Consider the following 23,290-nt stretch of genomic DNA (forward strand, 5'->3'; position numbering starts at 1 on the left):
GTTGCTCCTGACTGGTGCTCAAAGAAGAGGTCCAAGGGGTTCTGGAACTGTGGCAACCACTTGGTTGCTCCTGACTGGTGCTCAGAGGGACCCCCAGGGACCATGAGGAGAGGTCCAAGGGATCCTGGAGATGTGGCAACCACTTGGTTGCTCCTGACTGGTGCTAAGAGAAGAGGTCCAAGGGGTTCTGGAACTGTGGCAACCACTTGGTTGCTCCAACCATGGTGCTCAGAGGGACCTCCAGGGACCATGAGAAGAGGACCAAGGGGAAATGGAGCTGTGGCAACCACTTGGTTGCTCCTGACTGGTGCTCAGAGGGACCTCCAGGGACCATGAGGAGAGGTCCAAGGGGTCCTGGAGCTGTGGCAGCCACTTGGTTGCTCCTGACTGGTGCTCAGAGAAGAGGTCCAAGGGGGTCCTGGAGCTGTGGCAGCCACTTGGTTGCTCCTGACTGGTGCTCAGAGGGACCTCCAGGGACCATGAGAAGAGGTCCAAGGGGTCCTGGAGCTGTGGCAGCCACTTGGTTGCTCCTGACTGGTGCTCAGAGAAGAGGTCCAAGGGGGTCCTGGAGCTGTGGCAACCACTTGATTACTCCTGACTGGTGCTCATGGAAGAGGTCCAAGGGGCCCTGAAGCTGTGGCAACCACTTGGTTGCTCCAACCATGGTGCTCAGAGGGACCCCCAGGGACCATGAGGAGAGGTCCAAGGGGTCCTGAAGCTGTGGCAACCACTTGGTTGCTCCTGACTGGTGCTCAGAGGGACCCCCAAGGACCATGAGGAGAGGTCCAAGGGGACCTGGAGCTGTGGCAGCCACTTGGTTGCTCCTGACTGGTGCTAAGAGAAGAGGTCCAAGGGGTTCTGGAACTGTGGCAACCACTTGGTTGCTCCAACCATGGTGCTCAGAGGGACCTCCAAGGACCATGAGAAGAGGTCCAAGGGGTCCTGGAGCTGTGGCAGCCACTTGCTTGCTCCTGACTGATGTTCAGAGGGACCTCCAGGGACCATGAGAAGAGGTCCAAGGGGTCCTGGAGCTGTGGCAACCACTTGGTTGCTCCTGACTGGTGCTCAGAGGGACCTCCAGGGACCATGAGGAGAGGTCCAAGGGGTCCTGGAGCTGTGGGAGCCACTTGGTTGCTCCTGACTGGTGCTCAGAGAAGAGGTCCAAGGGGGTCCTGGAGCTGTGGCAGCCACTTGGTTGCTCCTGACTGGTGCTCAGAGAAGAGGTCCAAGGGGGTCCTGGAGCTGTGGCAACCACTTGGTTGCTCCTGACTGGTGCTCATGGAAGAGGTCCAAGGGGTCCTGGAGCTGTGGCAACCACTTGGTTACTCCTGACTGGTGCTCAAAGAAGTGGTCCAAGGGGTCCTGGAGCTGAGGCAACCCCTTGGTTGCTCCTGACTGGTGCTCAGAGAGACCTCCAGGGACCATGAGGAGAGGTCCAAGGGGTCCTGGAGCTGTGGCAGCCACTTGGTTGCTCCTGACTGGTGGCCAGGGCTTGTCCCCAGGCCACCTCATCCTGGTGCTGGGGTCCCACTCTTGGGGGGTGTCCTTCTCTTGCTGGAGCCCCTTCCCCACCCCAGCATCAGCCAGAGCTCCTCCAGCAGCTGGCTCCCAACTTCTTCCTCTGCCTTGGGGGCTGCAGCTGGACCCTTTCCACCCCTCTCCCCTCCTTGAGATGACTCCAGCAGGCCTGGAGACCTCTGGGGTTGATTGCACCACATCCTCCTCAGCTCCTTGGGCAAGTTCCTGGGGCCTGAGGCAGTGTTTGGGGAAGTCCTCCAAGGGGGCAGAGTCCCTCTGGAGCAAACCTCCACCCTCCCAGCCCCAGCTGAGGACCCTTGGGCACCTCCTTAGCCAGGCAGCTCCCATCCTGCTGCTGAGGTCAGCAAGGTAAGGAAGGAGAACTTCTGCTGAGCCACTCCTGGGTGGAAGGAGCTGGAGGAAGATGAGGAAGGGGAAGGGCAGGGGGGGGCAGGGAGGGGTTTGGAGGAGGAAGTGGAGAGGGAATGGGAGCAGGAGAGGTGGGGCTGGGGGCTGCTCTGCTCCTCTGGTCCTGGAGGGGTGGGAAGGGAAGAGCCTGAGGTGGTCCTGGTTGGGCTGCTGGGGCTTAGGGGTGGTGTCTCACCCAAGGACCCCCCCTAGGAAGGGTCAGCTGGGAGCTGCAAGCCTCCTGGGCTCACCTCCAGGGTGGTCAGGGGTGGTGGATCCCCCAGGGACCCCCCAGGAAGGATCAGCTGGGAGCTGCAAGCCTCCTGGGCTCACCTCCAGGGTGGTCAGAGGTGGTGGCTCCCCCAGGAAGGGTCAGCTGGGAGCTGCAAGCTGAGCTGAGCCCCCTGGGGTCACCTCCAGGGTGGTCACCTCCAGGGCAGGTGCCACCACCCTCCCTGTTGTGCAGGCAGCTCCCTGGGGGAGCTCCTTGGCCCCCTCCCGACCTGGTGGCATCTGCCTGGGGTTGGTGGCCATGGGACACCCCCAGGGGAGCAGCCACCAGCCTGGGGTGGGTGCAGGGGGCAGGGCTGAGCCCCTGGAGCCAGGCTGTGGGGCCAGCAGGGACCACCTCAGGTGCTCCAGCCCTGGGGGGGGGAGCCTTGAAGGTCGTTGGAGCTTGGGATGGTCACCAGGGGAGGCTTAGGTTGGATGTGAGGAAGCAAGGAAGCTGGGGAGGGGTCTGGGGAAGGAGGAGAAGGCTGTGGAGACGTTGTGAGGAGCAGCTGAGGGCCCTGGGGGGGTTGAGGCTGCAGCAGAGGAGGCTGAGGGGAGACCTTGTGGCTCTCTGCAGCTCCCTGAGAGCAGCTTGCAGCCAGCTGGGGCTCAAGGGCTGCTCCTGAGGGCTGGGCCAAGAGGAGATGGCCTCAGGTTGTGGCAGGGGAGGTTGAGCTTGGCCCTGAGGAGCAATTGGTGCCCCTTGAGGGGTGCCCAGGCCTGTGGCAGGCTGCCCAGGGCAGTGGTGGAGTCCCCGTGGCTGGAGGGGGTTGCCAAGCCCTGGAGCTGTGGTGCTGAGGGCCATGGGGGGGTGGTGCTGGGGCAGGGCTGGGGCCATGGTTGGGCTCCATGCCCTTGGAGGTCTTCTCCAAGCCAAACACTTCCCTGGGCCTGTGCCTGAGTCCAGCTCCTGGTCAATGATTTACTTGGAGAGGGCAGGGAGCAGAGAGCCTCAGGGAGCTCTGTGCCCAGCCCTGGGGACCTCCATCAAGGCCTCAGGACCATGCCCAGGGTGTAGATGGTGGAGACCTCTTGGAGGTGGTGGGGACCCCCTTGGAGGTGGGGGAGACCCCCTTGGGGGTGGTGCTGACCCCCTTGGAGGTGGGGGAGACCCTCTTGGGGGTGGTGGGGACCCCCTTGGGGGTGATGCAGACCCCCTTGGAGGTGGGGGAGACCCCCTTGGGGGTGCTGGAGACCCTCGTGGGGGTGGTACAGACCCCCTTGGAGGTGGTGCAGACCCCCTTGGGGATGGTGTAGACCTCTTGGGGGTGGTGGAGACCCCCTTGGAGGTGCGGGAGACCCCCTTGGGGGTGCTGGAGACCCTCTTGGGGATGGTGGAGACCCCCAAGCAAGGAGGCCCTCAGCCCCTTGTGGCCACAGCAGGATGCCCACAGCTGGAGCCGGCTGGGGGCCCTGGCTGGGGTCTCACAGCCCCCTGGGGCTCCCCCAGGCTTTGTCGTGGCCCAGTCGGCGCCAGGGAGCGTCGGGAGCCTGCCCTGGCGCGGTGCCAGCCCCATGCCCCGTGCCCAGCCCCGGCCTGAGTCAGCTCTCCTGTGACCCTGGGCACCTTCTCTGCTTCCTCTTCACGAGGGCCTAAAAAAAGCCTCCCGGGGAAGCCAGATTTAGACCTCGGGAGGGCACCGAGGGCACCCGGTGCCAGGCTGGGCCACGAGGTGCCAGGGGCAGGGCCGGGGTGGTGGTGAGGTGGCCCTGGGTGCTGTGCCACCCGCTGCCAGGCTCTGCTGGGACGCTGGAGCAAGCCTCCAGCTCAGCCCCTCCAGCCTGACCTTTGGGGGCTGTGCCAGGGCTGGTGCCAGGCTGGCTCTGAGGAGGGCTTGGGCTGAGGGTTGCCCAGCACCCAGGGATGGGGCAGAGGGCACCAGGGCTGCTGTGGAGAGCAGGGTCTTGCCCCTGCTGCAGGGCAGCCCTGGCAGAGAGCAAAGGACCTGAGCTGGGCAAGGAAGCTCCTGGGGGGCAACCAGGAGCAGGGCAAGGGCAGGGTCCTGCCCCCGGGCAGGGACAACCTCCTGGGGCAGCACAGCCCAGGGGGGAGCTGCTGGGGAGCAGCTGCCAGGAGAAGGAGCTGGGGTGGGCACAAGGAGGTGCCCAGCAGCCAGCAAGATGCCCTGGGAGAGGCCAAAGGTGCCCCGGGGGGAGGCCAAAGGTGCCCTGGGGGGCATGGAGCAGAGTGTGGGCAGCAGCAGGGGCAGGGAGGTTCTGCTGCCCCTCTGCTCTGCCCTGGTGGAGGCCACAGCTGCAGGGCTGGGGGGCAAGAGCCTGGGGCTGGCATCTGCTGAGTGCTGCCCAGGGGCAGCAAGGGGCAGGCAGGAGGTGCCAGCAGGAGAGGCCTGGAGCAGGCTGCCCAGAGAGGCTGTGGAGAGCTTCCAACCCCCCCTGGTGCCATGGTGCCCCTGGGCAAGCTGCTGGGGGTGCCCTGCTGGCACAGCCTGGCTGCTCTCCAGGCTCCTTTCCCCTCTCCCCCCAGGGTCTCCCTGCTGCCCTCCTCAGCCTGGCTGCTCTCCAGGCTCCTCCTCTCCTCTCTCCCCGCAGGGTCCCCCCGCTGCCTTCCGGAGCCCCCCGGGGGCGATGTCGTGAGGCCGGCCCCGCGGTGCCCGCAGCGCCATGGAGGAGGAGGAGGAGGAAGGCTGGGTGCCGGTGCCCTGCTGGTTGGCAGCCCTGCGCCTGGGGCAGTACTCGGAGAGCTTCCTGCGGCAGGGGCTGCGGCGGCTGCGGGACTGCCAGGGGCTGAGCGAGGAGGCCCTGTGCCGCCTGGGGGTGGCGCTGCCCGGCCACCGCCGCCGCATCCTCCTGGCTCTGCACAAAGCCTTCCCCCAGCCCCCCCTGCCCGCGGAGATGCCCGCGGAGGTGCCCGCGGAGATGCCCGCGGTGGAGCCCGCGGTGCCCGGTGCCACCCCCCAGCTGCCCGGCGGGAAGCCTGTGCCCAGGAAGCGTCACATCTTCCGGCACGGTGCCAGCCTCCAGCTGGCACGGCAGGGCCAGACGGGCCAGCAGGGTCAGCTGGGACAACCAGGTCAACAGAGTCAACTGGGCCAACCAGGTCAACTGGCAGAGCAGAGTCAACCAGGTCAACCAGGCCAACTGGGCCAACCAAGTCAACAGAGTCAACTGGGCCAAGGTCAACAGAGTCAACTGGGCCAACTGGGGCAGCAGAGTCAACTGGGCCAACTGGGCCAACCGGGTCAACTGGGCCAACTGGGTCAACAGAGTCAACTGGGCCAACTGGGGCAGCAGAGTCACCTGGGTCAACAGAGCCAACTGGGCCAACCAGGTCAACTGGACCAACTGGGTCAGTGGAATCAGCTGGGTCAACCGGGACAGCAGAGTCAACCAGGTCAACTGGGCCAACCAGGTCAACAGAGTCACCTGGGCCAGCAGAGTCAACTGGGCCAGCTGGGCCAACAGAGTCAACTGGGCCAACCAGGTCAACTGGGGCAGCAGAGTCAACCAGGTCAGCTGGGCCAACTGGGCCAACAGAGTCAACTGGGCCAACCAGGTCAACTGGACCAACTGGGGCAGCTGAGCCAACTGGACCAACTAGACCAATTGGATCAACCAGGTCAACTGGGTCAAATGGACCAACAGGGTCAACTGGGCCACCTTCATCAACAGGCTCATCAGGATCTTCTGGGCCAGCTGGAGCAACTGGACCTGCTGGGCCAACTGGACCAAGAGTGCCAATGGGGCCAACAAGGCCAACTGGGCCAACCAGCTCAACTGGACCAAGAGAGCCAACAGGGCCAACAAGGCCAACTGGCCCTACTGGGCCACCAGGGCCAAGTGGAGCCCCTCAGCCCCACCCTGCCCAGCAGAAGGCCCCTGGGGGGGGGTCCAAGCCTCCCCCAGCTGCCCCCCCCCATCCCCCCCCGGCTGGGCTGCCGCCCCCCCCCTCAAGTTCTCCCCAGCCCTCCCTGCCAGGGGCGGCTGGCAGCCCCCAGCCCTGCCCCTCAGCTGTGCCCAGGCCCCCCAGGAGGTGCCCCCTGCCCGGGGAGGCAGGGGCAGGCCCTCCCTGCCGCCGCTGCCAGCCAAGCGCCACCAGCTGGAGGCCCAAAGCCAGCCCCAGAAGCCTCCCCTGGCACCCAGCTGCCCACCCCTGGTGCCCCCCAGGACTCTGCCCCCCAGGAGGTAAGGGAGGGCTGCAGGCTTGGGGAGGGGGTTTGGGTGGGGTGGGGTGCAGGGAGACTGCTGTGGGACAGTTGGGTGGGTACTGGGTGCCCCCCCCCCCCCCCAGTATATCCCAGTACAGCTCCTTGGGGTACCTGCACCACCCCATCCCCCCTTATCTGTTTGGGGTCCCCCCCCAGACCCAATTCATCTCCAGGGGTCCTCCCTAGACCCCACATGTACTGAGGTCCCTCCCCCAGACCTAATTCATCTTCTTGGGAGGCCCCCCAGATCCAGCATCTCCCGGGGTTCTCTCCCCCCAACCCCCAAGTTTATGTCCTAAGGCCCCCCCAGACCCCATCACATCTCCTGGGGTCCCCCCCAGCCCCAGTTCAGGTCCTAAGGGGCGCCCCCCAACCCCAATATCTCCTTGGGACCCCCCCTCAGACCCATCACAGCTCCTTAGGGCCTCCCTCAGCCCCATCACATCGCTGAGGACCCCCCAGGCTCCCCCCAAACTGCCCCCCCCCATGCCCAGCACATTTCTCGGGGCGGGGGGGGGGAGGGGTGACAGTCCCCAGTCCCTCCCAGTCCCCCCCCAGTTTGAGACTGGGCCAGCAGCAAACCACAGCCCTGTGGTGACTGGGGAGGGTGGGGAGGGAAGGGCCCCCCCCAGACACACCAGTAAGGGGGGACCAGAGGCAACTGGTGTGGCAGGAAAGTACCAGTACGGACTGGGGGGTGGGTTCAAGGCCCCCCCCTTGGTGTCAGGGACCACCTCACCCTTGCAAACCAGTGCCCCCAGCCCCCCCCCCACTGCAAACCAGTGCCCCCAGCCCTCCCATTGCAAACCAGTGCCCCCAGCCCCCCCATTGCAAACCAGTGCCCCCAGCCCCCCCATTGCAAACCACTGCCCCCAGCCCCCCCACTGCAAACCAGTGCCCCCAGCCCCCCCATAGCAAACCAGTGCCCCCAGCCCCCCCATTGCAAACCAGTGCCCCCAGCCCCCCCCATAGCAAACCATTGCCCCCAGCTCCCCCACTGCAAACCAGTGCCCCCAGCCCCCCACTGCAAACCAGTGCCCCCAGCCCCCCCATAACAAACCAGTGCCCCCAGCTCCCCCACTGCAAACCAGTGCCCCCAGTCCCCCCACTGCAAACCAGTGCCCCCAGCCCCCCCCACTGCAAACCAGTGCCCCCAGCCCCCCCATAGCAAACCAGTGCCCCCAGCCCCCCCATTGCAAACCAGTGCCCCCAGCCCCCCCATAACAAACCAGTGCCCCCAGCCCCCACTGCAAACCAGTGCCCCCAGCCCCCCACTGCAAACCAGTGCCCCCAGCCCCCCCATAGCAAACCAGTGCCCCCAGCCCCCCCATAGCAAACCAGTGCCCCCAGCCCCCCACTGCAAACCAGTGCCCCCAGCCCCCCCACTGCAAACCAGTGCCCCCAGCCCCCCCACTGCAAACCAGTGCCCCCAGCCCCCCAAACCTGGGGTGGGGTCCCCAAACTGGGGCTGGGGGGGTTCGTAGGGAACTGGGAGGGGGTCTTGGGTAACTGGGATGGACTGGGAGGGGTCTCAAACCCACACCCCCCCCCCCCGCACAGGTGCCCATCCCTGTCCCCCCCCTGCCCCATTGCCCCCATCCCTACCAAACCTCCCCCTCAGCGCCCCCCAACCCCGAGCTCGCCGGTGCCCAGTTGGTGCCCAGTGTCCCGCCCCCCCCGTCGGTGCCCTGGTGGCCAACTGCTGGTCCCCAGTGGCCCTCCCCCGGCTCGGCCACCTCAGGAAGCTCTGCTGGAGCCAGGCAGGAAGTGCCCGGAGGCGGGGGGGGGGGGGAGGGGAGGTGCTGTGCTCCCCCCTTGCTCCCTGCCGCCACCAGCAGGTCCCCAGGGCACCAAACTGGGCACTACTGGGAGGGGGTCACCGCCCCCACCCCCCGGTGCCCACCCAGGTAGGGGGAGGGGCGGGTGGCAGCGGCGGGGAGGGGGTGTTGGGACTGGTGGGTGGCACTTGGTGCCCGGGGTGGGGGGGAGCAAGGGAAGGGGGCAAAGGGGTGGCAAGAGGCAGGCTGGGGGGCAGTGGGGAGGGGGGTGGCACTGCCAGGGAGGGGAGGGGAGGGGTGGGGGAGGGAGAAGGAGAAGCTCTTTGGGTTTCCTCTGAGCAGGAAGTGGTGGTGGTGGCACCGCTGGGTGCCACCAGGGAGGGGCACCGGGGCCTCCTGCTGTGCCCAACCCCTGCCAGGCTGGCACGGGGGGGGAGGGGCGTGTGCCTGCCAGCAGCTGCCCTTGGGGGGGGCACCAAAAGCGGCTGGGCAAGGTTTGTGCACCCTCCCCCTGCCCCCCCCCACCTGTTGCCATCTCCACCCCCTGGTGCCAGCTGGCTGTGGGGCTGTGGGCATGGCCCGGGGGGTGCCCGCGGCTAGACTGGCACCCAGGGGGCTTGGGCCTCCCCTGTGCCACTCACTGGGGGCTGGGAGAGGGCATTGGACACTCCCCATTCTGGGTTTGGCATTGGACACAGGAGCTGCTTGCCCACCTCTGGGTGCTGCTTGGCCATGGCTGGGGGATGGTGACCCATGCCAGGCAGTGCTTGCCCACCTCTGGGTGCTGCTTGCCCACCTATGGGTGATGGTGACCCATGCCAGGCAGTGCTTGCCCACCTCAGGGTGCTGCTTGCCCACCTATGGGTGATGGTGACCCATGCCAGGCAGTGCTTGCCCACCTCAGGGTGCTGCTTGCCCACCTCAGAGTGCTGCTTGCCCAAGGCTGGGTGCTTTTGACCCATGCCAGGCAGTGCTTGCCCACCTCAGGGTGCTGCTTGCCCACCTCTGGGTGCTGCTTGCCCAAGGCTGGGTGCTGATGACCCATGCCAGGCAGTGCTTGCTCACCTCAGGGTGCTGCTTGCCCAAGGCTGGGTGGTTCTTGCCCCCCTCAGAGTGCTGCTTGCCCAAGGCTGGGTGCTGCTTGCCCACCTCTGGGTGCTGCTTGCCCGTGGCTGGGTGGTTCTTGCCCCCCTCAGAATGCTGCTTGCCCACCTCAGGGTGCTGCTTGCCTAAGGCTGGGTGCTGCTTGCCCATGGCTGGGTGATGGTGACCCATGCCAGGCAGTGCTTGCCCCTCTCAGGGTGCTGCTTGCCCAAGGCTGGGTGCTGCTTGCCCATGGCTGGGTGATGGTGACCCATGCCAGGCAGTGCTTGCCCACCTCAGGGTGCTGCTTGCCCACCTATGGGTGATGGTGACCCATGCCAGGCAGTGCTTGCCCACCTCAGGGTGCTGCTTGCCCACCTCAGAGTGCTGCTTGCCCAAGGCTGGGTGCTTTTGACCCATGCCAGGCAGTGCTTGCCCACCTCAGGGTGCTGCTTGCCCACCTCTGGGTGCTGCTTGCCCAAGGCTGGGTGCTGATGACCCATGCCAGGCAGTGCTTGCTCACCTCAGGGTGCTGCTTGCCCAAGGCTGGGTGGTTCTTGCCCCCCTCAGAGTGCTGCTTGCCCAAGGCTGGGTGCTGCTTGCCCACCTCTGGGTGCTGCTTGCCCGTGGCTGGGTGGTTCTTGCCCCCCTCAGAATGCTGCTTGCCCACCTCAGGGTGCTGCTTGCCTAAGGCTGGGTGCTGCTTGCCCATGGCTGGGTGATGGTGACCCATGCCAGGCAGTGCTTGCCCCTCTCAGGGTGCTGCTTGCCCAAGGCTGGGTGCTGCTTGCCCATGGCTGGGTGATGGTGACCCATGCCAGGCAGTGCTTGCCCACCTCAGGGTGCTGCTTGCCCACCTCTGGGTGCTGCTTGCCCATGGCTGGGTGATTGTGGCCCATGCCAGGCAGTGTTTGCCCCCCTCAGAGTCCTGCTTGCCCCCCTCAGGGTGCTGCTTGCCCATGGCTGGGTGCTGCTTGCCCCCCTCGGGGTGCTGCTTGCCCAAGGCTGGGTGCTGCCTGCCCCCCTCGGGGTGCTGCCCGCCCGTGCCAGCTGCTGCCCTGGCAGGGGGGCTCCCCGGCCCCGTCCTCTCGCTGCCCCCGGGGGTCCAATCCTGCGCGGTCCCCTGCCTGCGGCTGCGGCGGCGCCGGGCAGCCTCCCCCGGGCGCGGTGCCCGCCGCCTGCCCACGGTGCCGCTGCCCTGCCCGGGCCGCCTGAGCCCTGCGGGCTTCTGCTGGGGTTCCCATGGCGATGGCTGCCCGGGAATGAGGTCAGGCCGGACCCGGAGCACAGCGCCTCCGCCTGCCCCTCCCCCCGCCCGCCTCCTGCCCCTGCAGGAGAAGTTTCTCCCCCGGAGCCTCAGGCAAAGCTCTCCTGCAGCAGCTGGGGAGGGCTTGCAGGCCCCCAGGGGGCTGAGGTGGTCCATCCCCAGGGCCCAGAGGGGGGATCCTGGGGGCTGGAGGGCTTGGGGGGGTGACTCCAGCACCCCAGGGTCCAGCTTGGGGCTGTGGTGGGGGTGGGAATGGCAGGGTCCTACCACCCCACCAGCACTGCCAGGTCCCAGTCCCCCTCCAGCCCTCCTGCAGCAGCACAGCCCAGGGGGGAGCTGCTGGGGAGCAGCTGCCAGGAGAAGGAGCTGGGGGTGCTGGGAGGGGGCACAAGGAGGTGCCCAGCAGCCAGCAAGGTGCCCTGGGGGGAGGCCAAAGGTGCCCTGGGGGGCAGGGAGCAGAGTGTGGGCAGCAGCAGGGGCAGGGAGGTTCTGCTGCCCCTCTGCTCTGCCCTGGGGAGGCCACAGCTGCAGGGCTGGGGGACCAGTTCTGGTCCTTCAGACCTGGCATCTGCTGAGGGGTGCCCAGTGGCAGCAAGGGGCAGCCAGGAGGTGCCAGCAGGAGCAACTTGTTTGGGGTGAGGCTGCTGGAGAGGCCTGGGGCAGGCTGCCCAGAGAGGCTGTGGAGAGCTTCCAACCCCCCCTGGTGCCATGGTGCCCCTGGGCAAGCTGCTAGGGGTGCCCCTGGCCTGGGTGGGCTCCAGGGGTCCCTTCTGGGTTCCCTCCAGAATCATGGATGAGGTTTGGTGGCATCCAGACCAGCAGGTCCCAGGGGTTGGGGTGGTCTTGGCTGATGAGCTTCAAGGTCTTGGCCAGCCTGAAGGATCTGCCTGGGGTTGCCGTTGGGGCAGGGCTGAGCAGAGCTTTGTCCTGCCCCTGAGCCCAGGGCTGAGCAGAGCTTTGTCCTGCCCCTGAGCCCAGGGCTGAGCAGAGCTTTGTCCTTCCCCTGAGCCCAGGGCTGAGCAGAGCTTTGTCCTGCCCCTGAGCCCTGGCTGAGCCTCCAGGCTCCTTCCTCCTTCCAGAGCCTCTTCATCTCCTGCCCCTCAGAGCTCTACCTCCTTGGCTGCTTCCCAGCTCAGGGAGGCAGGAGGCAGGTGGAGACCAGCAGGCAGGAGCTGCCCAGAGCTCCTCCAAGCAGCCCTGAGAAGCTCTCAGAGGTCCTTCTCATCCCCTGGCCAAGCTTTCTGGGGCTGGAGGGCTCCTCACTCACCCAGGAGGAGCTCTGTTCCCAAGGGGCTTCTCCCTGCTCCTTGCTGCTTGGTGGCCTCCTGGGGCCACCTTCCAAGCAGCTGAGGAAGCCCAAATTTGGGTCTAGGCCTTGAGCTTCAAGCTGCTGGGAGGCTTCTGGTGGCCCTTGAGCAGAGGAGGAACCTGAGCCAGCCAGGGCCACCAGGAGCCACTTTTGGGGCAGTCAGACCAGAGCAAGGCTGCTGGCAACTGCTTTGGCCTCTGGGATCTGGGGGGGAGGAGGGTCTTGGACCTCCTCTGAGGGTCTTCTGCTGCTGGCTGGGGGTGGCTCGGGGGGGGTCTGAAGAGGACTTCTTTCTCCTCCAGCATCTCAACCAAAGAAGAGGTCCCCAGCCCTGCCAGGGGAGCCAGTGTCCCCCTGGCCCCCCCAGCCCTGCTGCCCCGTGCCAAGCTGCCCTCCCAGCCCTTCCTGCCCGAGTTTGGTGAGTACCAGGGGGGGCCCAGGGCTGCTCCTCTGCCCTTGGCACCTCTGCTGCAGCCCCTGGGGCTGGCCTGGCAACTTCTCTTCTCCAGCTCTCTCTGGGCTGGAGACCTTCAGGGGGCTCAGGGTCTGGGCTGGAGACCTTCAGGGGCTTCAGGGTCTGGGCTGAAGAGGTTCAGGCTCTGGGCTGGAGACCTTCAGGGGCTTCAGGGTCTGGGCTGGAGAGGTTCAGGGGGTTCAGGGTCTAGGCTGGAGACCTTCAGGGGCTTCAGGGTCTGGACTGGAGGCCTTCAGGGGGTTCAGGGTCTGGGCTGGAGACCTTCAGGGGGTCCAGGGTTTGGACTGGAGACCTTCAGGGGGTTCAGGCTCTGGGCTGGAGACCCTCAAGGGGTTCAGGCTCTGAGCTGGAGACCTTCAGGGGGTCCAGGGTTTGGGCTGGAGACCTTCAGGGGGTTCAGGCTCTGAGCTGGAGACCTTCAGGGGGTCCAGGGTTTGGGCTGGAGACCTTCAGGGGGTTCAGGCTCTGGGCTGGAGGCCTTCAGAGGGGGTTCAGGCTCTGGGCTGGAGACCTTCAGGGGGTTCAGGCTCTGGGCTGGAGGCCTTCAGAGGGGGTTCAGGGTCTGGGCTGGAGACCTTCAGGGGGTTCAGGGTCTGGGCTGGAGAGGTTCAGGGGGCTCAGGCTCTGGGCTGGAGGCGTTCAGGGGGCTCAGGCTCTGGGCTGGAGACCTTCAGGGGCTTCAGGCTCTGGGCTGGAGGCCTTCAGAGGGGGTTCAGGCTCTGGGCTGGAGAGGTTCAGGGGGCTCAGGCTCTGGGCTGGAGACCTTCAGGGGGCTTAGGGTCTGGGTTGGAGAGGTTCAGGGGCTTCAGGCTCTGGGCTGGAGGCCTTCAGGGGCTTCAGGCTCTGGGCTGGAGGCCTTCAGGTCTCGAGTAGCTGAGAAGAAACAGAGGGGGAGGGAAGGCCAAAGAAGCTGTGGGAAAAGCTCCAAGGTGCTGAGCCCACCCCTGAGCAGCAGGAGGTCCTGGCTGGGGGCACAGTACCAGGGGTGGTGGCACCCCAGCCCCTTCCTAGCGCTGCCAGGAGGGTGATGATGGTGCTGGCAGGGGAGGTGGCACAGGCAGGGCTTTGCCCTCCTCTGCTCTTTACCATGGGCAGAGCAAGGGCAGGAAGCCACCAGGGGGAGGGATGGCCCCAGGCAGGTGGGGACAGGCAAGGGGGTGGCAGGGGTTGGTGGGACCCTTCATGACACCTGATTCTCATCGTCTCCACCACCACCACCGTCATCATCTCCACCACCACCATCATCTCCACCTCCATCATCATCATCTCTACCACCACCACCACCATCATCTCCACCACCTCCATCATCATCATCTCCATCATAATCATCATCTCCATCATCACCATAATCTCCATCATCATCATCACCACCACCTCCATCATCATCTCCACCTCCATCATCATCTCCACCACCATCTCCATCACCATCATCTCCACCTCCATCATCATCTCCATCTCCACCTCCATCATCATCTCCACCACCATCATCATCTCCACCTCCATCATCATCTCCTCCACCTCCATCATCTCCTCCATCTCCATCATCATCATCTCCATCTCCACCTCCATCATCATCTCCACCTCCATCATCATCTCCACCTCCATCATCTCCTCCACCTCCATCATCTTCTCTACCATCATCACCGTCATCTCCACCTCCATCACCATCATCATCACCACCCCCATCCTCCTCCTCTTCCTCCTGCTCTTGCAGATGACTCTGACTACGAGGACTCAGCCTTGGTGGAGGACATAGGAGGCCCCCCAGGGGAGATGGGTGACAAGGTTGGTCCCACCATGGGTGGTGCTGGTGGGGGGCAGGAGACCCTGAGATGCCCAAGAGGTGCTGGGCACTGAGTTGCTTTGGAGCTGCCAGGCTGGAGGAGCTTGGCAGGGCACCGTGGAGGGCCCCTGGCACCCCCAGGAGTGGTGGCCATGAGGGGTTTGGGTTGGAGCCAGAGGAACCTTGGTGCTGTTCCTGGACCTGATGGCCTCAGGGGGGTCTGAGTGGCCAACCCTAGGGTCCCTGGGGAGCAGCAGCTCTGCAGCTGCTTCTCTGCTGGGTGCCAGGGATGGGGTGCAGGCTGCTGGGCATCTGCAGCCTCCCAGCCAGGCCTGCAGCTGGGCTTGGCCTCAGCCCTGGCCTCCCAGGGGGGAATTTGGGGTGGCTCTGGGTGGGTTGGAGAAGTTGCAGCAGCTCAGGAAGTCCTTGGGGTCCTCCTCCACTCCCCTCCATGTGGGGAGAGATTGGTGAGGAGAGGTTCTTCTGGTGGGGTTGGGAGTCACCAGAGCTGTGGAGGTGGGAAGAGACCTCTGGGGTCATCAAGGCCCAACACCCTGTTGGGCTTCCTCTAAGCCCAGCCCAAGCACCTCGTGTCCTGTGGGCTGGAGAGGTGGGGAGAGGACCTGTGGGCAAACACAAGGGGCTGAGGAGAGATGGTCCTGGGAGAGCTGCCCTGCCCTGGCCACTCTTCACCCCCAGCCTGCTGTCCACACCAGCCCCACCCCAGCTCCTGGCCAGAGATGGGAAAGGGAGATGGGGGGTGGGAGGTCAGGCAGGTGAGATGGAGGCTGGGGCTGGAAGGGAGGTGGGAAGGAGGATCCAGAGCCCAGGGATGAAGTTGGGGCTGGAAGGGAGGTGGGAAGGAGGATCCAGAACCCAGGGATGAAGGTTGGGATGGAAGGGAGATGGTGTGAGGAAGTCCAGAACCCAGGATGAAGGTTGGGATGGAAGGGAGAAGGGAAGGAGGATCCAGAACCCAGGGATGAAGTTGGGTTGGACAAGAGATGGGTGAGGAAGTCCAGAACCCAGGATGAAGGTTGGGGATGGAAGGGAGAAGGGAAGGAGGATCCAGAGCCCAAGGTGAAGTTGGGATGGAAGGGAGATGGGAAGGAGGATCCAGAGCCCAGGGATGAAGTTGGGTTGGAAGGGAGGTGGGAAGGAGGATCCAGAACCCAGGCTGAAGTTTGAGGTTGGAGCTCATGGGAAGGAGGATCCAGAACCAAAGATAAAGATTGGGTTGTAAGGGAGAAGGGAAGGAGGATCCAGAACCCAGGCTGAAGGTTGGGGTGGGAGGGAGGAGGCTGAGGAGCTCCAGCAGCCAGGCTGAAGGTTGGGGTGGGAGGGAGGAGGCTGAGGAGCTCCAGCAGCCAGGCTGAAGGTTGGGGTGGGAGGGAGGAGGCTGAGGAGCTCCAGCAGCCAGGCTGAAGGTTGGGGTGGGAGGGGGAGGAGGCTGAGGAGCTCCAGCAGCCAGGGTGAAGGTTGGGGTGGAGCTCAGAGGGGTGCTGGGAGCCCTCCTTGGCCACCCTGAGAGGCCTCAACTCACCTTGGGGGCCAGGAGCTGGGAGGATTTTGTTCACCACCCACTTGGGCAGGGAGCCTGAGGAGAGAGAAGGAGCTCAGGGGAAGCAGCCCCAGGTGGTTCCTCCTGCCCTGCCTCCAGGGCTGGCTCCAGGGCTGGCTCCAGTGTCCCAGAGCTGGCTCCTGGGCTGCCAGGCTGGCTCCAAACCACGTCCTGGGCTGCTCCTGGTTGCCCTCCTGTCCCACTGCTGCCCACCCCAGGGCCAGCAGCTGATGGTCTCTGCCTGTGCCCCCAGGAGGCTGCTGTGCCCCAGCTGGGGAGGCCTCGGTGGCAGGCTGGCAGCAGCCTCTGCAGCGAGGATGAGCTCAGCGAGGACCCCCCCGAGGCACCCCCCTGGCAGGTAGGGGCTTGGGGGTCCCCTGCCTGGGCTTGGGGGGGGGGGACAGCTTGGGGATGGGTGTGCAGGGGTGGGGTGGAGACATGGAAGGGTTGGGTGGGGAAGAGAGCTAGGAGGTGATGGAGGCCAAGCATGGCCCCAGCACCACCCCAGCACCACCCCCCCCCGTGGTCCTCAGCACCACAGCTCCAGGGCTTGCTGACTCCCCCACTGCCCCTGGGCAGCCTGCCACAGGCCTGGGCACCCCTCAAGGGGCACCAATTGCTCCTCAGGGGCCAAGCTCAAACCTCCCCTGCCACAACCTGAGGCCATCTCCTCATGGCCCAGCCCTCAGCAGCAGCCCTTGAGCCCCAGCTGGCTGCAAGCTGCTCTCAGGGGAGCTGCAGAGAGCCACAAGGTCTCCCCTCAGCCTCCCTCTGCTGCAGCCTCAACCCCCCCAGGGCCCTCAGCTGCTCCTCACAACTTCTCCACAGCCTTCTCCTCCTTCCCCAGAACCCCTCCCCAGCTTCCTTGCCCTTCTCTGGTCCTGGCTCCAGCCCTCAAGCTCCTCCTGGCAGGGAGGGTTCCAACCCTGCCCCCAGGCTTGCAGCTGTGGGGCTCCCCCAGTGCCCAGCCCAGGGGCACAATCCCTGCCCTGCTCCTGCTGCCCACACCATTGCTGCTCCAGCCCAGGCTGCTGCTGCCCTCCTTGCCCACCTGGGCACCCCCTGGCTCCTCTCCAGCCTCTGCCACCAGCCCCCCCAGGGCCTTTTCCCCCCAGGCACTTCCCAGCCCCTCTGCCCCCATCCTGGAGCCTTCCTGGCCTTGCTGTGCCCCAGGGGCAGGTCCCCAGCCCTTGCCCTTGGTGCCCTCATGCCATTGCCCTCCCCCATGGCTCCAGACCCCTCTGGAGCTCCCTCCCTGCCCCTCCAGCAGCTCAGCTCCCACCCAGCTTGGTGCCACCTGGCCACCCTGGGGGCAGCAGGGCTCCTCCAGCAGTTGGCACTGGGCACTGCCAGGGACTGCTGTGAGCCTTTGGGAAGTCCTCAGCCAGCCTCCTCCAGCTGAGGGCAGGGCTTGGGATGCCCTCTGCTCGTGCCCCTCAGGCTTGGTAACCCACCTCCAGTACCCCACACCGCTGTGGGCACCCCAGCACATCTCTGCCCTTGGGGCTGCCAGCCCTGGGGGGGGATGCTGCCAGCCTTTTGGGGGGGGGGGGGGTCTGCCAGCTTTGGGGGGATGCTGCCAGCCCTGGGGGGGGGCGAAATGCTGCCAGCCCTGGTGGGAAGGGATGCTGCCAGCCCTTGGGGGGGGTCTGCCAGCTTTGGGGGGGATGCTGCCAGCCCTGGGGTGGGGTATGCCAGCTTTGGGGGGGGTGCTGCCAGCCCTGGAGGGAGGGGTCTGCCAGCTTTGGGGGGGGGGGGGGATGCTGCCAGCCTTTTGGTGGGGGGGGTGGTCTGCCAGCCCTGGGGGGGGGGGGATGCTGCCAGCCTTTTGGGGGGGGGTCTGCCAGCTTTGGGGGGATGCTGCCAGGCTTGGGGGGGGGAGGTCTGTCAGCTTTGGGGGGGGGATGCTGCCAGCCCTGGCGGGGGGTCCTGCCAGCTTTGGGGGGATGCTGCCAGCCCTGGCGGGGGGGTCTGCCAGCTTTGGGGGGATTGCTGCCAGCCCCTAGGGGGAGTCTGCTGCCAGGCCTGGGAGGGGGGATGCTGCCAGCCTTTTGGGGGGGGGGGGGGTCTGCCAGCTTTTGGGGGATGCTGCCAGCTTTGGGGGGATCTGCCAGCTTTGGGGGGGGGGGTATGCCAGCTTTGGGGGGGGGGATATGCCAGCTTTGGGGGGGGGTTATGCCAGCTTTGGGGGGGTTGCTGCCAGCCCTGGGGGGGGGTATGCCAGCTTTGGGGGGGTGCTGCCAGCCCTGGAGGGAGGGGGTCTGCCAGCTTTGGGGGGGGGGGGGGTGGGATGCTGCCAGCCTTTTGGTGGGGGGGTGGTGGTCTGCCAGCCCTGGGGGGGGGGATGCTGCCAGCCTTTTGGGGGGGGGAATCTGCCAGCCCTGGAGGGGGGAGGTCTGTCAGCTTTGGGGGGGGGGATGCTGCCAGCCCTGCGGGGGGGTCTGCTGCCAGGCCTGGGAGGGGGGATGCTGCCAGCCTTTTGGGGGGGGGGGGGGGATGCTGCCAGCCCTAGGGAGGGATGCTGCCAGCCTTTTGGGGGGGGGAATCTGCCAGCCCTAGGGGGGGATGCTGCCCAGCCTTTTGGGGGGGGAATCTGCCAGCCCTGGAGTGGGGGGGTCTGCTCCTCCCCAGCTTCCCAAGGTTGGGATCCAGGACTCTGCTAGCAGCTGGATGCCACCCTGGATGCCCCCCCACGCCCCCCCCCCCCCCCCCCCCCCCCCCCCGCCCCATCGAGGGGGCTGGCACCAGCGTCACCAATTTGCCCCTAGGGGGGAAGGGCATGGGGAGGGCTGCCGATGTTTCGGGGAGGGGGGAGGGGTTGGTGTGGCCTTGGTTGTCCCCTCCCAGGCAGCCACCAAGCTTTTAACCCTTTCCCCTCCCCCCCCCATCTCCCCTTCCTTTGCCTGCTGGCCCTCAGCAGCTGCGAGTGCCAGCCGGGGCTGCCCCCAGCCCCCCATGGGGAGCAGCCTGCAGGGGCACAGCCAGGAGGAGACCAGCACCATCCGGGGCAGGCTGGCTGGACAAGAACCCCCCCCAGGGGTGAGTGGCACCAGGGGGGGTTGGGGGGATAGGGAGCTCCCTGCCCCGGGGCAGGATGGGACCCTCCCCCCCGCCCCAACCCCTGCCCCCAGGCCTTTTCCCCACCTCTGAGTCCTGCCTGGCAACCCTGGAGCAGGGCTGCTGCCCTCCAGCTGGCACCTGGGGGGCACCTGCAGCACCCTTGGGGCACTGACAGAACCCAGGGCTCACTGCCAGCACCCATAGGTGCCTGGGGGACACAGCTGGGCCACATCCTGCCCTCCAGCTGCTCCCTTTTGGTCCTGTGCCAGGTCCTACATCTACCAGAGGCGCTGGGTGGAGCTGGACCCATGACCACCTGAGATACTTCCACAGTGATAAGGTTGGGGAGGGGGGACAAGGGGCTAGGGGGGGAGGACAGAAGGGGCTGGAGGGAGGACAGAAGGGGCTGGAGGGGGTCAAGGAGCTGGGGGGGGACAGAAGGGGCTGGAAGGGGACAAGGAGTTGGAGGGGGTCAAGGGGGCTGGGGGGAGAGGACAGAAGGGGCTGGAGGGGGACAAGGAGCTGGGGGTGGAGGACAGAAGGGGGCTGGAGGGGGACAGAAGGGGCTGGGGGGGGGGGGACAGAAGGGGCTGGGAGGGGGACAGAAGGGGCTGGGGGGGGGGGACAGAAGGGGATGGAGGGAGACAAGGAGCTGGGGAGGGAGGGACAGAAGGGGCTGGAGGGAGACAAGGAGCTGGGGGGGGACAGAAGGGGCTGGAGGGGGACAAGGAGCTGGGGGGGGGGAGGATAGAAGGGGCTGGAGGGGGACAGAAGGGGCTGGGGGGGGGACAGAAGGGGATGGAGGGAGACAAGGAGCTGGGGAGGAGGACAGAAGGGGCTGGAGGGAGACAAGGGGCTGGGGGGGGACAAGGAGCTGGGGGGGGACAGAAGGGGCTGGAGGGAGACAAGGAGCTGGGGGGGACAGAAGGGGCTGGAGGGGGACAAGGAGCTGGGGGGGGGAGGACAGAAGGGGCTGGAGGGGGGACAAGGAGCTGGGGGGGAGGACAGAAGGGGCTGGAGGGAGACAAGGGGCTGGGGGGGGACAGAAGGGGCTGGAGGGGGGACAAGGAGCTGGGGGGGGGAGGACAGAAGGGGCTGGAGGGGGACAGAAGGGGCTGGAGGGGGACAAGGATTTGGGGGGCTGACAGGAGGGGCTGGAAGGAGACAAGTAGCTGGGGGGGACATAAGGGGCTGGGGGGGACAGAAGGGGCTGGAGGGGGACAAGGATTTGGGGGGTGACAGGAGGGGCTGGAAGGAGACAAGTAGCTGGGGGGGACATAAGGGGCTGGAGGGAGACAGAAGGGGCTGGGGGGGGACAGAAGGGGATGGAGGGAGACAAGGAGCTGGGGGGGGAGGACAGAAGGGGCTGGGGGGGACAAAAGGGGCTGGAGGGAGACAAGGATCTGGGGGGGAGGACAGAAGGGGCTGGGGGGGACAGAAGGGGGCTGGAGGGGAGACAAGGATCTGGGGGGGAGGACAGAAGGGGGCTGGGGGGGACAGAAGGGGCTTGGAGGGGGACAAGGATCTGGGGGGGAGGACAGAAGGGGCTGGGGGGGACAGAAGGGGCTGGAGGGGAGACAAGGATCTGGGGGGGAGGACAGAAGGGGCTGGGGGAGACAGAAGGGGCTGGAGGGGGACAAGGATTTGGGGGGGTGACAGGAGGGGCTGGAAGGAGACAAGTAGCTGGGGGGGACATAAGGGGCTGGAGGGAGACAGAAGGGGCTGGGGAGGGACAAGGAGCTGGGGGGGGACAGAAGGGGCTGGAGGGGGACAGAAGGGGCTGGGGAGGGACAAGGAGCTGGGGGGGACAGAAGGGGCTGGAGGGGGACAAGGAGCTGGGGGGGGAGGACAGAAGGGGCTGGAGGGGGTCAGAAGGGGCTGGGGGGGGGACAAAGAGCTGGGGGGGGAGGACAGAAGGGGCTGGAGGGAGACAAGGAGCTGGGGGGGGACAGAAGGGGCTGGGGGGGGGCAAGTGGTCTTGGGGGTGTACACAAGAAGCTGGGTGAGGAGGTGGTGGAGAAGCTGCTCCAGAGTGACCTCATCCCTTGGCCACCATGGCCATGACCAAGGCCACACCAAGGGGGCAGTACCTCCAGAAGCAGCCAGGGATGGGTGCTGGGGGTGGGATGTGGGCTGCTGGGTGCCAAGGGTAGTGCCCAGGCCATCCCCTCAGGGGGGTGGTGGTCATGGCCACTGTCCCACACCACATCCTGAGCTCCAAACTGGGCAGGCTGGGGGGAAGGGGATCCATCCAGAGGGACCTGGAGAGGCTGGAGGGAAGGGATCCATCCAGAGGGACCTGGAGAGGCTGGAGGGAAGGGATCCATCCAGAGGGACCTGGAGAGGCTGCAGGGAAGGAATCCATCCAGTTCTGGAGCCTCTGTGCCAGGAAGGCTCTGGAGGTGCTGGAAGGTGTCCAGAGCAGGGCCACGAGGAGGAGCAGAGGGCTGGAGCTGCTCTGTTATGAGGACAGACTGAGAGAGTTGGGGCTGTGCAGTCTGGAGAGGAGAAGGCTCCCAGGAGACCTTCTTGTGGCCTTCCAGGATCTGCAGGGGGCTCCAGGAAAAGCTGGGGGAGGGGACTTTTGAGGGTGTCAGGGAGGGATAGGACCTGGGGGGGGGGATGGAGGCAGAACTAGAAGTGGGGAGACTCAGATTGGATTGTGAGGAAGAAGCTCTTCCCCGTGAGGGTGGTGAGAGCCCGGCACAGGCTGCCCAGGGAGGTGGTTGGAAGCCTCATCCCTGGAGGTGCTCCAGGCCAGGCTGGAGGTGGCTGCGAGCAACCTGCTGTGGTGTGAGGCAGGGGGAGTTGGCACTGGCTGAACCTTGGGGTTCCCTTCCAAGCCTTTGTGACTCTCTGCTGGTGTCTCTCCTGCCCCCCACCCCCGTGCCCCCCAGGATGCCTACTCCAAGAGGCTGATCCCTGTGCCCTCCATCTGCCGCGTGGCCTCCGCCGGGGACCAGAAGTTTGAGGTCATCACTACCAGGCGCAGCTTCGTCTTCAGGGCAGACAGCGATGGTTGAGGCCTGGGGGGGGGGCCTTAGCTCCTCCTCGAGGGATGAACCTTGGAGACATCTCCCCCCCCACCCCACCCCCCCAACCCTGCCCTGGGCTGCTCCTGACCCTTCTCCCCCCTCCCTGCCTCCTTCCACCCCTCCCTCAGCCGAGCGCAAGGAGTGGGTCAGGGCCCTGCAGCAGGCGGTGGAGGAGAGGAGAAGCAAAGCCCTGGAGAGGACAGCCCCCAGCTGGGGTGATGCCAGCCAGCTGGTTGGCAAGAGTGGGCTCCTGGAGCTGAGGGGCTTCAAGCACAAACTCTTCGTGGTGGTGGCAGGGGACAGAGTCCTTCCTCTACAAGAACGCAGAGGTGGGTGGCTGGGGAGGGGGAATGGAGAGGGTCTGGGTGCCCCTCGGGGGCAGGGGGGGGCACTGCTTGGCATCTGCAGCTTAAGCACGAGGGCACAGGGAACTGGGGCGCCCCAAGGCCTGCCACCCCTCACCCGGGCAGGTCTCAGGGGCGACAGAGTGGCGACCCCCAGGGCTGCAGCCCCCCGCTCAGGGCCTGGTGTCCGGGACCCTCGGGCAGGGAAGGGGCCCTGGAGGCTCCAGAGGCACCAGGGGCGCTGCGGGGACAGCACCAGCAGGGGCCTCCTGCGGGCTGGGCACCACCTGGGCTCCTTCCTCACCCTCCCACCCCGCAGGACCACCGCCTGGGCATCGGCATCACCTACATCCAGATGAACGTCGGCAACGTCAGGGAGGTGGAGCGCCAGGGCTTCGACCTCACCCACCCCCTACCGCACCTTCAGGTGGGCACAGCGCCCCGTGGCCAGGGGGCTGCCAGCCCTGCTGGCCCTGCCCAGGCCCATGGTGTCAAACCCCCAGCCCCCTGCTGGCCATCCCCAGCCCCGTCTTGCCCAGCCCCAGGCCCATCTTCTTCATCTTATCTTCCTCTTCATCCTTTCCATCCTATTCTTCATCCTTTTCATCTTTATCACCTTCATCACCATCTTCTTCATATTCTGCACCTTCAGCATCTTCTTCCCTTCCTTCCGTCCCTTCCCTCCCTTCCCTCCCTCCCTTCCCTCCTTCCCCTCTCCCTCCCTACCTTCCCCTCCTCCCTCCCTACCTTCCCCTCTCCCTCCCTACCTTCCCCCTCTCCCCTCCCTTCCCTTCCCTTCCCTCCCTTCCCTTCCTCCTTCCCTCCCCTCCCTCCCTCCTTCCCCCTCTTCCCTCCCTACCTTCCCCCTCTCCCCTCCCTACCTTCCCTTCCCTTCCCCTTCCCTTCCCTTCCTTCCCTTCCCTTCCCTTCCCTTCCCTTCCCTTCCCCTTCCCTTCCCTCCTTCCCTTCCCTTCCCTTCCCTTCCCTTCCCTTCCCTTCCCTTCCCTTCCCTTCCTTCCCTTCCCTTCCCTTCCCTTCCCTTCCCCTCTCTCCCTCTCTTCCCTTCCTTCCCTTCCCTTCCCTTCCCTCCCTACCTTCCCCTCTCCCTCCCTACCTTCCCCTCTCCCTTCCCTTCCCTTCCCTACCTTCCCCTCTCCCCCCTTCCCTTCCCTTCCCTTCCCTTCCTTCCCTTCCCTTCCCTTCCCTTCCCTTCCCTTCCCTTCCCTTCCC

The 23,290-nt window shown here is 66.2% G+C and overlaps 2 protein-coding genes across 2 annotated transcripts; both read left to right on the plus strand.

The window, feature by feature from the left end:
* Positions 1 to 4,749: 4,749 nt before the first annotated feature.
* LOC137461514 (collagen alpha-1(I) chain-like) lies at positions 4,750 to 15,966 on the plus strand (the record flags this gene model as incomplete). Its single annotated transcript, XM_068171232.1, has 4 exons — positions 4,750 to 6,342; positions 12,105 to 12,220; positions 13,992 to 14,062; positions 15,875 to 15,966. Coding segments are annotated over 3 exons (1,751 nt in total), but the record flags the coding sequence as incomplete, so codon positions are not given.
* Positions 14,051 to 22,487, plus strand: LOC137461513 (arf-GAP with Rho-GAP domain, ANK repeat and PH domain-containing protein 1-like; the record flags this gene model as incomplete). The annotated part of the gene is made up of 6 exons (XM_068171231.1): positions 14,051 to 14,062; positions 15,875 to 15,979; positions 18,857 to 19,021; positions 21,579 to 21,699; positions 21,845 to 22,045; positions 22,380 to 22,487. Coding segments are annotated over exons 1-6 (712 nt in total), but the record flags the coding sequence as incomplete, so codon positions are not given.
* Positions 22,488 to 23,290: the final 803 nt, after the last annotated feature.

Source organism: Melanerpes formicivorus, unplaced genomic scaffold (assembly GCF_026170545.1).
Source record: "Melanerpes formicivorus ecotype bairdi unplaced genomic scaffold, bMelFor1.0.p_v2 SCAF_2463, whole genome shotgun sequence".
In the NCBI taxonomy this organism is placed as follows: domain Eukaryota; kingdom Metazoa; phylum Chordata; class Aves; order Piciformes; family Picidae; genus Melanerpes; species Melanerpes formicivorus.